Source organism: Gymnogyps californianus, chromosome 29 (assembly GCF_018139145.2).
Source record: "Gymnogyps californianus isolate 813 chromosome 29, ASM1813914v2, whole genome shotgun sequence".
Taxonomy (NCBI): Eukaryota; Metazoa; Chordata; class Aves; order Accipitriformes; family Cathartidae; genus Gymnogyps; species Gymnogyps californianus.
This window is the reverse complement of record NC_059499.1, coordinates 1,967,278-1,981,757: the sequence shown is the minus strand read 5'-3', so window position 1 is coordinate 1,981,757 and position 14,480 is coordinate 1,967,278. Positions and strand designations below refer to the sequence as shown.

The following is a 14,480-nucleotide window of genomic DNA, read 5'->3' as shown; positions in this document are numbered from 1 at the left end:
TGCTCGTAGTAACTCCTTGTGCTGCTGGAGCAGAGATGAGCAAGGAAACTGGTTGTTACTGGGCGGAGTGGGACTGGGGAGACCTTGTGTCACTGGAACCACGTGGCCGGGGGAAGATTTTCCTTTTAAGAAATGTCAGAGGAGATCTGTTGTGGAGTCTGCCTTGCCTCGGATGCTTGTGACGGCGTCCAGTATAAACAGCTTCGCAGGAAGGCAGGAGCGGGGTTGCCAGGAGGATTTTGGAGCACGCTGCAAAAAGTTTTAGCCCTGGCTAGTTTGGAGAGGAGGCGGATCAGAGATCCCTCATGCAGAGAGTCCAGAGCAGAGGAAAAGAGGAGACTTTGCTCTTGCCCAGCCAGGGATGGAGCGTCGGAGTGTGTCCTGCCTCGGCTGATCCACGCTTGGTGTGGTTGATGCTGCCTGGAGCGTGGGCGGCCGGAAAGCTCCAGCCTGGGAGCTGGAGGAAGCCTCCGGCAGCGGTGGTGTGACTTCTGGATGTCGTGGCCTTGACCTCGGGCGCCTCGCTCGGACTCCTGCGAGAAAGGAGAAGTGTTGGTTGCACCTCCCGGTCTGGATCGCATCCAGAGGTAGAAATTGGAGGGTTTCTGTCTGTTTTTTCTGCACTTGCAGCCTCCCTCTTGGCTCCAGGGGAGTCTTGCTGAGTGTCTGCTGGTTTCTTTTGTAAGATTTTTTTTCCTTCTGGGTACTGCTGGTTCTCGGTCGGGCAGGTAGGATGGCGCATTATCGTGCGTTGCCTTTCAGCTTTGCTGTGTGTCAGCCTGTTAATTGCAACCCATCCATTAGTTCTGGAGGGTCTGAGGCTGGGAATAGCGGCTGGACGATGCGGTTGGTCGCGTAGGAGTCGAGGAAGACAAAAGTGTGGGTTAACACAACGGAGGAGCCCTAAAAGAAAGACAGGGAAGAGGCTGTAACCTCCCGGGGCTTCCCTCAATAAACCTGAGTTGAAATTAACTTCTGCTGATGCTGCCACATTTTGGTTGCTTGGTCCCACCTTCATCAGGTGAATCTCAGAAGGATATTTATCTGTACAGGCTGCGCGTTAAGAACTGGCTATATCTACTCCCTAGATATGCTTGCTTCTGCAGTATAATACTCATTTTTTTGGCCCAACTCACTGGTTCCAGCTTTTAAAATAGTTATGTTGGGTTGTTGTTTTTTTTTTTTCCCTTGTGGGTGCTGTATCAAATATAAATGGAAAATTGGGCCACTGCTTTGTTTGTCTGGGAACAGCAAACCTGTCTTTCGAGCACCGGAGAAGTAAAACCGCCTAAAGCTAAAGGAACGTATAGAGGAGCGCATGATGCTGAAGCTGACTGCCTTGCCCCTGACCGTGCTGAAGGCAGCATCGGTGCAGACGGGCACCGGGCTGCGACGCTCACGCGTTTCCGCACAGAACAACGTGCCCGTGGTGTCTTCCACGGGCGTGGGGAGCGTTGTGAACCAAAAATGAAGGTGAGCCTGGAAACCAGTGACGCTGGAAATGCGTGGTTCAAACTGTGGAGGGGCTGCGGAGAGGAGAGCTCTTGCGCTTATAAACCAGGAGGGTCTGCGGGGACTGGCTGGTGCTGGGGTGGAGAAAGAGGTTTGGAGCTCGCCTGGGTGATGGCAATGTTTGGCAGCCGCTGAAGCGTCGGATTTGGGGACCCAAAGTCTTTGGGAAGAGCATCTGCACGCCGACTGACTGCGACTTGTCCATTATATCGGGGAATTGCCGTCGGTAGATAACAAGGGCGATGCTCCCATCACAGCTCGGTGCTGCGCGTTGTCCGGCTTGGCTGCAGAAGTTTTGCTGGTATTCCTAGAAGGCATTTTTCCTCCAGCATTGGCCGGTCTGGTTTTGCTGTCGATGCTGCGTTTCATCTCTCGGACCGCCCCGCATCCCTGCGTCGTGGGGACTGAGCAGGGTGTCCCTTCTCCTCCTCTGGCCTCCTCCTCCTCCTCCCTTGGGAGCCTCTTAAATGTTGGCTCTAAACTGACACCAGCTTTTTTTTTTTTAAGGTAGTCAGGAAAGCTTTCTCACCTACAGAGCTGCAACTGGAGATAATTACAGTCTGTATCAAGTCAGAAAGAAACAAAACATGTTTTATAGCTCTCTTGTTTTCCCCTGGGGGATTTTGCCACCATTTGAGAATTTTCTTTCAATTCTTTTTTCTTTTTTTTTTTTTTTTTTTTTTTTTTTTTTTTAAATAAAGTTCCTTAGGGAAGCGAGAGGGAGAGCCTGCTTCCTGGGCTGCGCCAGATCTCCAGGAGCGTTTTGCCGGAGGGAGGCGAGTCTGGATGATCTGGTTTGCGATGCCGTGTTGGTGAAGATGTGCTGTCGTGCCCGTTGCCTCCCGTCCTTCAGGTGTGACTCGAGCACACCCGTATTGTCTGGGGCGGCTGAACGGCATCGCTCCATGTGCATCCATTTAGCATGGTCCTAGTACTGTCCGATTGACAAGCCTGGTTTCTTCTGAAAAGTGGCTAAAATTCAAGAGGAGGGGAAAAAAAAAATCTGCTCTCGCATAGTTTATAATCCCAGGTTGCTGCTAGAGAGGAGATGCTCCACAGCCAGTCCTCGTTCACGAGTTCGAAGCGGAGAGGTTTAATCTCTGCTCTTCGTTTGGGTTAGTGTGACACAGAGCAGGGCCAGTACTGAAGTTCCTGACTGTCTGACCTGCAGACTCGCCGAATAGCCCGTGGCTGAAAGAATTCTTGCTCTTTTCTGCTAATTTTTGGATGAAGTTGAGTGCTCTCCCCTGGCTTGCCCAGTTCTGCAGTCGAGGTGCTCTGGAAATTCCCAGGGCTCCCAGTAAAGCCGCCGTTCCTCCCCTCCCCTTCCCCCTCCTCGCAGCTGAGTGTTAACGCTGAAGGGCCCCATTCAATAAAGAATCTGAAGCCTAATTTAATTTTTATTGAATCTGGCTGAAAGCGTGTGCTCCTTACCAAGCCTGGAAAGCCTCCTCTTGAAAGGATTAAATAGTTGTGGTACCTGTTCCTGATAACAGTGCTTTTGATTTGTTTCTAGTACCGAAGCCACTTACGTTAAAGGGGAGGGCATTTTGAAACCCTTCAGATACCATCTACTCGGTCTCTGCAAGCAGGGGTTTCATTCATGGTCTGCTCAGTCCTCCCCTCCTGCAGCAAGTGGATGTGCTAAATGATGCTGCCGAAATCACGCTGACTGGTGGCCATCGAGTCCTGGAGGCTGGTGTGTTGTTTCCTCTGTGTTTGTCGGCCAAGACCTTGATTTCCTACCCGGTGCGTTCCTCTTCGGCCTCCCGAGACGGTGTTTCCTTAACTTTCCAAAAGACAAACTACTCGTCCTCCAGCTCTGTGCTAGCGGGTGACACTAAAGCTGGAAAATCACAGGGATGCTGTGATGCTGGGGGACGTGGTACCGCTCTTGCGATGGAGCAAGATGGGTCCACGTAGGCGAGGGACACCCAAAACCCCACTTTGGTGATGGGACCAGTAGGTCTCTGGGCTTCCTGCAGGGAAGGGGAGACAGAAGGAGACCTTCTGTCTTGCAGAGAGGCCGAGCAAAAGGTTTGTTCTCCTTTCGTACCGCCGCTGTGTCTCCTTTGTGGTCTCGGTGGTGGTGGACCCTGGCTGCTGCCGACTCCATTGCTTGGCACACAGATCGTGCCGGTGCCTCCGCCGCTGGCTTTGTTTCGTGCTCCGACTCCGATCGGAGCGTGGCGATAACGCTCCTCATCGCCTGCGTGCCTGCAGACTGGGCTTTACAGCTTCCTTCTGCTCACGGCTGTGCAGAGGCAGCCCAGCTCCAAAGCAGCAGTTACTAGCAGGTAATTTCGTCTCTTTTCCCACGTAGCAGTTCAAAGGGACAGCGGCTGCCGTGGGTCTTGAAAGGAAACACACAACTCTGCTCACGTTTCATGGCGGCGCTTTAGCTTGCTTAAATAACTGCCTGCAAAGGGGTACGGCTTGATCTGAAACCTCCTCAGAGCCCAGCAACTCTCCCTTTGGGTACGTTGCTTTTTTTTGTCCGTACCAGGTTTGCTGGATGTGGCACCTTGAGGTGCAGATGTCACCTTTCATATTTTTTAAAATGGGCAAATTTTTACAACGTTCTGATGGTTTTCCTCGTGCAGATACCTCTCACTACCCTTCTGAAGGCCAGAAGACGACCATTGTGCGCTCAGGAGGCCTGAACCTCCTTTGTGCGCTCCAGTATTGTTTTATTTTTCTGCTTGCCAGCAATATTACAGCTGCATTTGTCTTGGTGTCAGAACACACGACGTGAAATATCCATGTGCGTGAAGCAGCGCGAGGCTTTTGAGTACCAAGACATAATTCAGTGAAATTGCTTCAGATTGCTTATCAGTCAAGGTGGCACCAGCTCTCCTATGCTCGGCGTGTGTTGTTTTGGGGGTTTTTTTAAGCGATATATTCAGGTTACCTACCAATGTGGAGCTCGTTTTGTAGGGATGAAGTGGCTTCCCAGTAGGGAAGAACCTTCAGGATGACTTGACCGCACCGCGGGGTGGGTACCACTATCTAGGGATGCTTTTTTAACGTGTCCTCAAGCAAACACCGAAGCGACGGCAGGTTAGAAAGTGCCTGTGCTCCCTCCCTGTGCGTCAGCCTTTGTCTGCCAGGTATGTGGACTTCTCCCTCCTCCTCCTCGCTTTCTTTCATCTCCCAAGAGCATGAAGTGGAGGAAGCAGCCGTGGAGGCCCTTTCATGGCTGAGTTAATTGGAGCTCGGCGCTTTCCCAGCAGCCGGATCCAGACCGCAGCGCTGGGTGCGGTGAGGCTTCTTGCTATCCCATGGTGTCTTAAATAACCCACCGCCACTCACAGCTTCAATTTAACCTGGGGTCACTTCTTAGGGATGGGGGTGGAGAGCGGCATTTCATGTGTCTTCCTTGGCTTGCCCGTGCTTGCCTTTCTATATTTGGTTGCAGTAGACGTGCGTTTTCCTGCAGAGAGACTAGACTGTCAAGTAGAAAGAAATCTAAGGTGCTCACCCTGAACACAGCAGCCTCTTTGAGATCGGACTGTGCCAGAGGCTTGGTCGGACTTTTTTTTCTATTGCATTGCAGATTTGCATTTGTTTTCTCGCTGCCTGCCGTGACTGCACCCCTTTTTTTAAGAGTAAGGTTTCTCGAGCACGGTTCATACCCTTGAAACCATATTGATGCTGTAGTTGAACTTGTGTGACAGCTGTACTTCGGAAGATGTGTAATTATAGGGGATTTATAACTGAGCCAGAACAACATTTTCCTGGTAGAAATTTGGCTCGGCAAAGCTTTATCTCGTGAGTGACTTAGAGCCAAGTTTAGGAAGCTCCACCTGAAGCGAGCGTGGAGGAGCAGAGGTGCCCGAGATTCGGCTGCTTTGGCCTCGTCTCTCAGCTCGGAGCATGCAGACCTTATTAACGAGCCCCTGCGAGCTGCTGGCGTGCAGAGCTAAAAAAGTTATTGGCGTTCTTGAGACGGCCACGTTTTAATTCTGACTTATTCCCCAGTCGTTTGTCATTGTCCCCAGCCCTGGTCTGCATGTCGGTAGGTAAAGACCTCACCGAGCTGGTCTTTCCTTGTTTTCAGGTGGAGCTCCCTTGGCTTTTTTTTTGTTGTAGCTAGTTTCTTATCAGCCTGGGAGCAGAGAGATGGGGTTGGGATGGGCTCTGCGGCTCCTTCCTCTTCTTACTGCATCTGTTTGCCACGGGGCATTTCTGCACCTGGAGGAGAGGCAGGGGAAGATGGAGAGCGAGCGTGGGTGGGGATGGTCCTGTGTGTGCCTTCATCCTTTGAGTGAGAAGTGCCTTGCATTCCTCGCCGACTAACAGGGCGACTTCGCCCGAGAGCGTAGAAAGAGCAGGAAAAAACGCGTGGTAGGGGATTTTCTGTATTTTGGAAGCTTGCTGCCAAACTTGGCATGCCGTGGCATTGGTACTGATAGCAGGGGGCTCCAACCATGCCTCGGGTCGCCTCAAAAAAACAAAAGTCATGAAGCCTTACAGAAACGAAGGCTGGGCACACGTGGTGCGAGAAGGAGCTAAGCTGCCCTCGTTGCGTCCCTGGACGACTCGAGTGTTTTCCAGCTCCCCTTTCTCGTAAATCTTGTCAGGTCGCAGCCGGCGGTGTTTTAATGCTGAACGAGGGATTGTGCCCCTGTTCTCAAGGGTTTCGGGGTGCTCTCGCCCGTCGGGTGCGTGCGGTTCCTTCTGCTTGGGAAACTCCCCGCCTGGCTGGTTTAGGATCGGGACTAAAAGCGTGCAGCACTGCTGCCGGCAGGTCACCGCATGCAGGCGCGTGGGAGGTCGGTGCTCCCCGAGGGGGGAGGCTGGGCTCGGAGGTCCCCGCAGGCCCCGGGGGAGTTAAGCCGGGTCTGCCGCAGCCGTTTTCTGTTTGCCGTGATACTGATTGTGTCCTTATGTCAACCTCTGTCCCGCAGGATGGACAGAATGACGGAAGATGCTCTGCGCCTGAACCTCTTGAAACGGAGCTTGGACCAAGCAGATGATCGGGATGATGTCCTGGCAAAGAGATTGAAAATGGAAGGACATGAGGCGATGGAGCGCCTGAAGATGCTGGCACTGCTGAAGAGGAAAGACCTCTCGGGCATTGAGGTGCCCCACGAGCTCCCGGTGAAACAGGATGGTGTGAAAGTCTATGAAGAAAAGCTGAATGGGAGCCTTAGGCCCCATGGGGATGGCAGGACTGCAGGGAGGCCAGGGAAGGAAAACATTAACGATGAGCCGGTGGATATGAGCGCAAGGAGAAGGTAGGTGCCAAACGACTAGAGTCTGTAGCTTGCCTGTTGTTAATCCTGTGCTCTGCCAGATGTGAGAACCCAAGTCAGAAATTAAATCGACATTTTGCGGTCCTGGAGGCCTGGGGGAATCTTCCCGGTGTCTGCGAGGTCCCTTTGGCTGAACGCCGAGGAGCAGAGCCTGCTCTCCCAGTAGAATTTCTCTGGAAGGCATTCAGCACTATTCTTTCATTGTGTTTGCTTCTGCTGCCCTTCTTATTCCACCCCAAAACCAGATGGATTTTGTTTCTTCCTCCATCCATACATTTAGTATTATAAGCTACAGCCGTCGGGTGGCTAGCAGAGCAGACCCTGCCGGCGTGCGTGAAGGAGGAGCGCGTCCCCTCCGGCCAGGACTTTTTATTAGCACCTACAAAAGTGGCAGCAGAAGTCTTTTCTTTAGCTGGAGGCCAGATCTGATGCGAGCGGCACGGACAGTCGCTCTCAAACCTGACCCTGGCCAGGCGAGGAAGAAGTAAATGGTTTTTCCTGCTGAGCCTGAGACTGCTCGTGAGAAGCAGTTGCCTGAGCGATCGAGTGCTGGTGAGTTGTGTCTGTTTTCCAGGAGAAGCTTAGGCGTTGCTCGCGCTCTCCGTATGTGCAGCGCGCACGCACCTGATTTTTATCATCGGTGAACTCCGGCAACTCAATTTCCGCAGCCAACACCTGCAGCCAGGTTCTGCGCGGGGGAGTTGGAGTGAGAGGGTCACACGTGAGAGCCCGTCCCATGTGCTGCGCAGCGCTGGTGCATCCCGCCTCTGTTCTTATCTCCTCCAAGAAAGCTGAATAAGGAAACAAACATTAACGATTTTGATTTTTGGCTTGATTTGGATACCGAGCCAGCTTGGGCTTGGCAAACAGGCTGAGGAGCAGAACAGGGGAGTCCTGTTTTAAGTAGGTGCAAAGTGCTGAGCCCTTCCCATGATGTTTTGGTGGATGAAAAGCTGGACGTGAGCCGGCACGGTGCGCTGGCAGCCCAGAAAGCCAACCGTCTCCTGGGCTGCCTCAGCAGCAGCGGGGCCAGCAGGTCGAGGGAGGGGATTCTGCCCCTCTGCTCCGCTCCGGTGAGACCCCCCTGGAGCACTGCGTCCGGCTCGGGGGTCCTTGGGACAGGAGAGGCACGGAGCTGTTGGAGCGGGGCCAGGAACACGATCCGAGAGTTGGAAGGCTTCTGCTACGGAGAGAGGCTGAGAGAGCTGGGGGTGTCGGGAGACGAGAAGGCTCCGGGGAGACCTTGCTGCGGGGACAGACTTTTAGTAGGGCCTGGAGCGATAGGACAAGGGGGAATGGTTTTAAACTAAAGGAGGGGAGATTCAGACTGGATATAAGGCAGAAATGTTTGAGGCTGAGGGTGCTGAGGCACCGGCACGGGTTGCCCAGCGAGGTGGGAGATGCCCCGTCCCTGGAGACGTTCCAGGCCAGGTTGGAGGGGGCTCTGAGCAACCTGATCTAGTGGCAGACGTCCCTGCTCGTGGCAGGGGCTGGGACTGGATGGCCTTCGAAGGTCCCTTCCAACCCAAACCACCCTGTGAGTCTATGTTTTCTTGGTGCCTCAGATGAATGACTGCACCTTGCTCAGGACCCAGGTATCTGCAGTTGAAGCGTGTTTGAAGGAGGCGGTGGTAATTCCTATGCAAAGCTGCGGCCTGCAACAACGGGAGCTGCATTCAGGGGCCTGGAGATAGTTGCCAGTGTCCCGACTGGTTGAGTACCTCTGTGTGTGTGGACGTACGGGAAGTTTGGCTGCCTCAGCAGGAAGGTGCGAGGGCAGGGTGAGCCCTCTTCGTGGCGGGACGCGTGTTGCCAGCATTCTCTGTTCTCACTCTCCCTGTTCATCGAGGAACCGGGATCGTGATTCAGCAAAACTGGGATTGTTTGTCTTCGTTGATGCGTCGTATCGGGGTTTTCTTGCGTTGATGGTGGCTTTTGGATAACGAGGGGGTGCTGCCTGCACTTCTGGGGGGCTCCTGTCCCAACAGGGGCTGGTGAACCGGTGATGGATGGGGGATTTGAAGGCAGGGGATCTCAACGCTTCAAGCCCCTTCTGGGTGCTGTCAGTATAGTAAATATTAGAAAGATGACTACCTTCATAGGCACTTGCTTATCTGTCACACCCTGGCTTGCAGAGCATCAGAAGTGGTGAACAGACCTGGAGTGCCGGAGGTGGGAAGGAGAAAATCACCTGGATTATTTTTTCGTTAATGACAATATATGTGGCTTAAATCTGCCCGGTCACCTCTGCCGCTGGTTCAGCCTCCCGTGAAATCTGAAGAGCTGCATGCGGTGAGGCAGAGATGTTGTTATTGTGCACCACAGGGTTTTATCTGTGGTCGTGGGAGCGTTCGGGTACAAACAACACCCTTTGTAGGCGCCCGGGGTTTACTTGTGTCCTGCTCCGAGTGCATCATCGGGGTGTTGCGCCTCTGAAAAGTGTAATTCTTCCAAAAAGCCCTGTGGGTGAGACAACATGGGTAATATTCAGCCACCGGGCAAATGGGTTTAAGCTCTCGAGGTGTTAAATGCTGTAGGAATAACCGTGGCTCTGGGTAAGTTACTGTGCAGGTTGTCTTCTCCCCGAAGAGCTGGCAGGCGAGTGTCGGGCGCTGCGGAGGGCTGCGTGCTCAGCTGAGTTGCTTGAATATTGTGCAAGACACGGGGAATCTAGTTAGGTACCAGCGTCGGATGCGGACAGTTGAATCGCTAACTGTGATTGAAAAGAAATCAGCCCTAAAAAGAGGTAGAAAAATTCTGCTACGAGTTTTGAAATAATTGAGTGCGAGAAATGTCTCTAGCAAGAGAAATAAGGCTAAGGGGTGTTTAACTTTCCTAACCGGCTGATAAGGGGTCACTGAGCTGGAGTTTGCTTGGGAATGTGCTCCACGTCTTCTCACCTCTGCCCGCCTCCTGCGCTGTTGGCGTAGCTCTTCTTCCAGTAGTTTTGTTGTAATTACGCTCTTCCCTTGACAAAAGTAAATAAAACAACCCTGACATATTCAGCAATTCTTTGCAGATGGCCCTGTTTTCCCCTGTCTGGTTTTGACGCTGGCTTTGCTTTTTTTTCCCCTCAACGGAATGTAAATAAAACAGCCCGGACGTATCTGGATGCTTGTGCAAAATAATCACCAGCAGCCATAACGACAGCCCGCGTTTAGGAAAATCCTGAACCAAAATCCGATGCTTTATTACTCCGGGTGTGCCTGAGATGTGGCCAAGGATGCGAGAAGAGCAAGAAAACCTGTTGTGCTCAATGCTTGATTGCCTTCAGTCCCTCTAGTCCGAGAGTTTGGGATGCTGTTACTCAAAGCAAGCGCATCCAGAGACTTGCAGCAAAGTAAGGGACTGGGTTTTGGTGCCTGCGGGGTCTGCACCAGCAGCCCTGATGCTGATGGGCGAAGGGACCCTCCGCCAAAGCCTGTTTTATTTTTAACGTGCAAGCCAGTGCATACCGGAGAGCCTCCTATCCAAACACTTGGTCATCACGGTATTTGTTGACATTTGAAACTCCGTTTGGGGAATGGTAGCTGCGAGTTGACCCAGGATACCCGCTTCGTTGCGAGGATGTGTTTATTCCCAAGCGGTTTCGTGTATAGACGTGCCCTAACTGATAGTTTGGAGACAGGCACCTCGGGTAGCTCGCAGCAGAAGCCAGATAAAATGCCGTGGGAGGGTGATGGGCCGCTCAAGAGCTGTTGAAGACTCATCCAAAAGCAGCTCTTGCTCTTGGCCAGCTAAATAGAAAACTCCTCGGATGCAGGTTGGTTTGCCTGGATGGGCTCGGGCTGATGTTATCTCGATAGGATGCTCTGGACCTTCTCTGCTGGCTGCGCTGCTGGGACAGAGCACAGACTCAGCCCCGGCTGGAAACCCTCCTGCCACCGGTGACCTGAGAAACCTTCTTCTCTGCTCCGGAGAGGGAGCAGCAGCTGGAAAACCCCTGGTTTGGGTCCCGCACGCAGCGTCCATGGGGTGCGAAAGGAGATCCGCAAGAACAGGATACCTGTTGGTCAGCAGCTACCGTGCTCGTATGGTGCCTTAAGTGTGTGATGGCCTGCAAAGAGGTTATTGAGGGCTCTGAAATAATGCACCCACAAATACTGCACAGAGCCGTGTCCTGGCGCTTTTGGGTGCAGCTGAGAGCTTTCATGGCTTTGATTTCTTTTTTTTTTGTTTGTTTTTGATGGTTTGGAGCATTTCTCCAGCTGAAGAGCGACCTGCAAACTCTGTGATCGGTGGGGTTTGCAGTGGACGTGCAATGGTTGGAGAAGGGGGCAGCTACGCAGCGCTGGTGCTTTGAAATGCCCGCGAAAGCGGCTGTAACGTTTGGGAGACGAAGCTGCCGAAGGCAAAACCTGCTGCGAGCCAGCGTCCCGCTCCGAGCATCCTCTCTGGACCCACCGCCCGCGGAGCGGCCGAGCCTGGGAGCTGGGATTTGGCTCCGTGCTTTCTCCTGGGTGTTCAAAGCTAAAAGTTTCGGATAAGATAGTCTGTGCATCTCCTCCTCCTCCGCAGCCTCACACCGAAGACCTTCCAGTGAGTCCGAGAGCGATAAGTCTGTCTGCCTTGGTGGCAGCGCGGCCGGCACCTTTATAACTGGTGCTCATCCTGCTTCACACTGGACTATTTAGCGTTTTTCCAAGGTTCTCCAAGCACCATTACATTAAATTGGTGATAGCAAAGGACTTTTATTAGTGTCTCCTCACTCTGAGTGATGCCACCACAAACAGTGCCGTGCTTGGATACTGCCGGATTATAACATTGATTTTTTCTTTTTTAATATAGTTTTTTTTTTTTTCCAGTGACGAGCTGTTGCCGTTGCTTCTCCTTTCGTTTACTGATTTCTAGGTCATGGTTCAGTTGGATCTTTTGACTCTACGCAGGGTATTTATTCAGATTTTCCTTTATGGAGTGACCTTTTAAAACAGATTTGTATTGAGATAGGCTTGGAGTATTTACATTTCTGTTAACTGGGGGACTTAGCCCGTTCTCGTCTCCAGCATCGTGGTGATCTTCCTGAGTAAGTATGAACAATGCCAGGCCAGAGTATCTACCTCTGTTCCCTCTCATCTCGGTACCTGGCTACGGTTGTGTCTCCCTATTTAGTTACTATATGGCTCATTACTAACGCCCCGCTGCTCCTCTCGCAGATAGGGTTTGCCTCACGTGTTTGCTTACGTTGTGCTTAAAACAACTCACCTTTCACCCTGGTGAAGAAAACGGTTTTGAAGGAGTCTTTTCCCTCCTGCGAGCGGAGGATGCTTCTGTCCTAAAGCTGGTGCTCCGCTCCCGTTCCTCGGCTCTGCGGGCGTGCAGGGCAGTGCCGAGCTCCGGTTTGCATCCGTGGTGGAGGCGGGGGGGGTGTTGTTCTGCTCCCAGATTTGCTGCCAATGTCTTGGTGTTGTGGCTCAGTCTTTTTTTCTTTTTTTTTTTTTTCCCCCCCCTCCCTTCTGTTACGCAGTGACCAGGACAGGGGACGATTAACCCCTTCGCCAGATATAATTGTCCTCTCTGATAATGAGGCATCCAGTCCCCGTTCCAGCTCTCGTATGGAAGAAAGACTTAAGGCAGCAAATCTTGAAATGTTTAAGGTAAGGGGTTTCTCGGCTGTCCCGGGCGGCTGCTCCAGCGGAGAGCCGTTCTGCTGCAGGGGCTTTCTGCTTTTCTGAAGGATTTGGGAGCTAAGGGGGTTTGAGAGCAATGCAGTAACTTCTGGGCGTAACGATCCAGCTCTTGCATCCTTGGTTATCCGTGGTACAAATTCTTGCTTGTATTAAAGCTTCCTCACGCGCTCTTGCCACCAAGGCACAGGCAGCAGGTCTCAGCTCTTTGAGTTTTGACTGATTTTCTGCCTCTTTCTAGGGTAAAAGCATAGAGGAGCGACAGCAGCTGATCAAGCAGCTTCGGGATGAGCTACGGCTGGAGGAGGCCAGGCTTGTGTTGCTGAAGAAACTGAGGCAAAGTCAGCTGCAAAAGGAGAACGTGGTACAGAAGGTGAAGCTCTGAGCAGCGTCGTTTGGGGCTGGGTGGGATAAGGAGAAGGTGCTTGGCCTCGCAGGAGCCTCTTAGCGGGCAAACACCAGACTGGCTCTGCTCTTGGACCTTCCTTTACCTCCGCATTTGTCCTCCTGTCTGATATTTCTTACCAAAGTGTGTCTGTAGCAAGGCCACAGCCCGTCCTACCTTAGCGTGCTGCCCTCAGGGCCAGCTGACAAGATAAATCTGCAGCTCCGAAGTGTTAGTATCTGCTGTAGCATCGATGAGGCTGGGTCCGCGTGGGGTCTGTCGATGGATTTCCTTTCCAAGCACTGTGCGCTGATGCCGGTTCTCATTTTCTCTCAATCTAGACTCCAGTTGTCCAGAATGCGGCGTCTATTGTCCAGCCATCTCCTGCTCACGTGGGACAGCAGGGACTGTCCAAGCTTCCCTCCAGGCCTGGAGCTCAGGGGGTTGAGCCTCAGAACTTAAGGACATTACAGGTGAGCCTTCCTGACACCCGTTTTCTGTGCAAAGGACTATAATTTTGCTTGGTGCGCACGCAGCGCTGCACGTTTGTCTCTGCCCGACTGAGATGCTTTTTCCAAGAGGCAGATAAATGCTGGCGGTTCTCAGCGCTGTGAGTAGAACATTCCGGTGTCCCACAGTTGGTCTGGGAAGTTCTCCCTGCAGGCGAGGTCATCTCTGAAGCTGGTCAGCGGAGACTGAGCCATCCCCATACCGCTTCGTGCCTGTCCCAGCTCTTGGCCCCTTGCATGATGTGCCTGGGGAGGTCTGGGTGCTCTGCTGCTTCAGAAGTGGTAGATTTTTCAGCAGGGAGGTCTGGAGGTTAGCCCAGCCGACGATTCGGGTTGTGTGAGGTGGAAGGAGCTGAATTTAGCTGTGGCAGCCCTGAAGAAAGTCGTCTCCTGCTTGGTAATGCAAGTTGGGGGGCTGCAGGGAGAAGACTGCTCATTTGCACGTACCCGCAGGAATGGCCGGTCAGCAGAGCTGCTTTTTGAAACGGTGCAGAACGGTCAGAGGAAGAGGGTGAAGAAAAATGCAAACAAAATGGGGAATTGAAATGTTTACCTTCTTTGGGAAAGCGCTATAGGCAGAGCAGGGTGCCGTCGGACACGGCTACCTTTCTGCCTGTGCGCTGGAAGAATGCTAATTCTAGATGACACAATTGTTTAACGTTGCACGGGTAAACAAGAAGCCAAGGGTATGAGCTCACTGGCAGGAGGGTGCTCGGCCTCTGCGTGTGGAGCGGGGCGTTGATGCCGACGGGCGAGGGGGATTTCTCTCCTGGGGCTTGGTCCAGCTCTGCCGCAGGGCTTGGGGTCCCCTGCCACCTTGGGGCACGCTCTTACCCCTCCCCAAGCGTTCCTCTTCCCCGAGCTCTGTAGCATCAGGAAATGGACTTTCTCCTTTCAGCAGGAGGCTGTCAGTTATATTTCTTTGACGGTATATTGGAATATTCAAAGCCCCAGCGATGCGGTTGTGAACCCAGATGCTGGGAAGATGGTGTACGGGACGAGGATGGAGGTGATCCTCCAGCGCGTCTGTCTGCCTGTAGCTTTCTCTCCTGCTTTTGCCAAAAGACTTTCATTTCAGTCTTGCTGATCATTTACTCCCTCCATTAACCATCTTCTTTGTTTGTGGCATTTGTTTTCTTTGCTATGGCAACGATTCGGGGTCAAGTCTATTGTGGCTTCGCAGTGGGATCGG

General features: G+C 52.7%; 1 protein-coding gene across 1 annotated transcript in view; it reads left to right on the top strand.

The window, feature by feature from the left end:
• GATAD2B (GATA zinc finger domain containing 2B) overlaps positions 1 to 14,480 on the top strand; it is a 42,291-nt gene that overhangs the window by 19,725 nt on the left and 8,086 nt on the right. The window contains exons 2-5 of the mRNA XM_050912109.1: positions 6,423 to 6,752; positions 12,235 to 12,364; positions 12,636 to 12,767; positions 13,121 to 13,252. Coding sequence (XP_050768066.1) covers positions 6,424 to 6,752; positions 12,235 to 12,364; positions 12,636 to 12,767; positions 13,121 to 13,252 — 723 coding nt within the window. The 5' untranslated portion in view covers position 6,423. The remainder of the gene's footprint in view (positions 1 to 6,422; positions 6,753 to 12,234; positions 12,365 to 12,635; positions 12,768 to 13,120; positions 13,253 to 14,480) is intronic.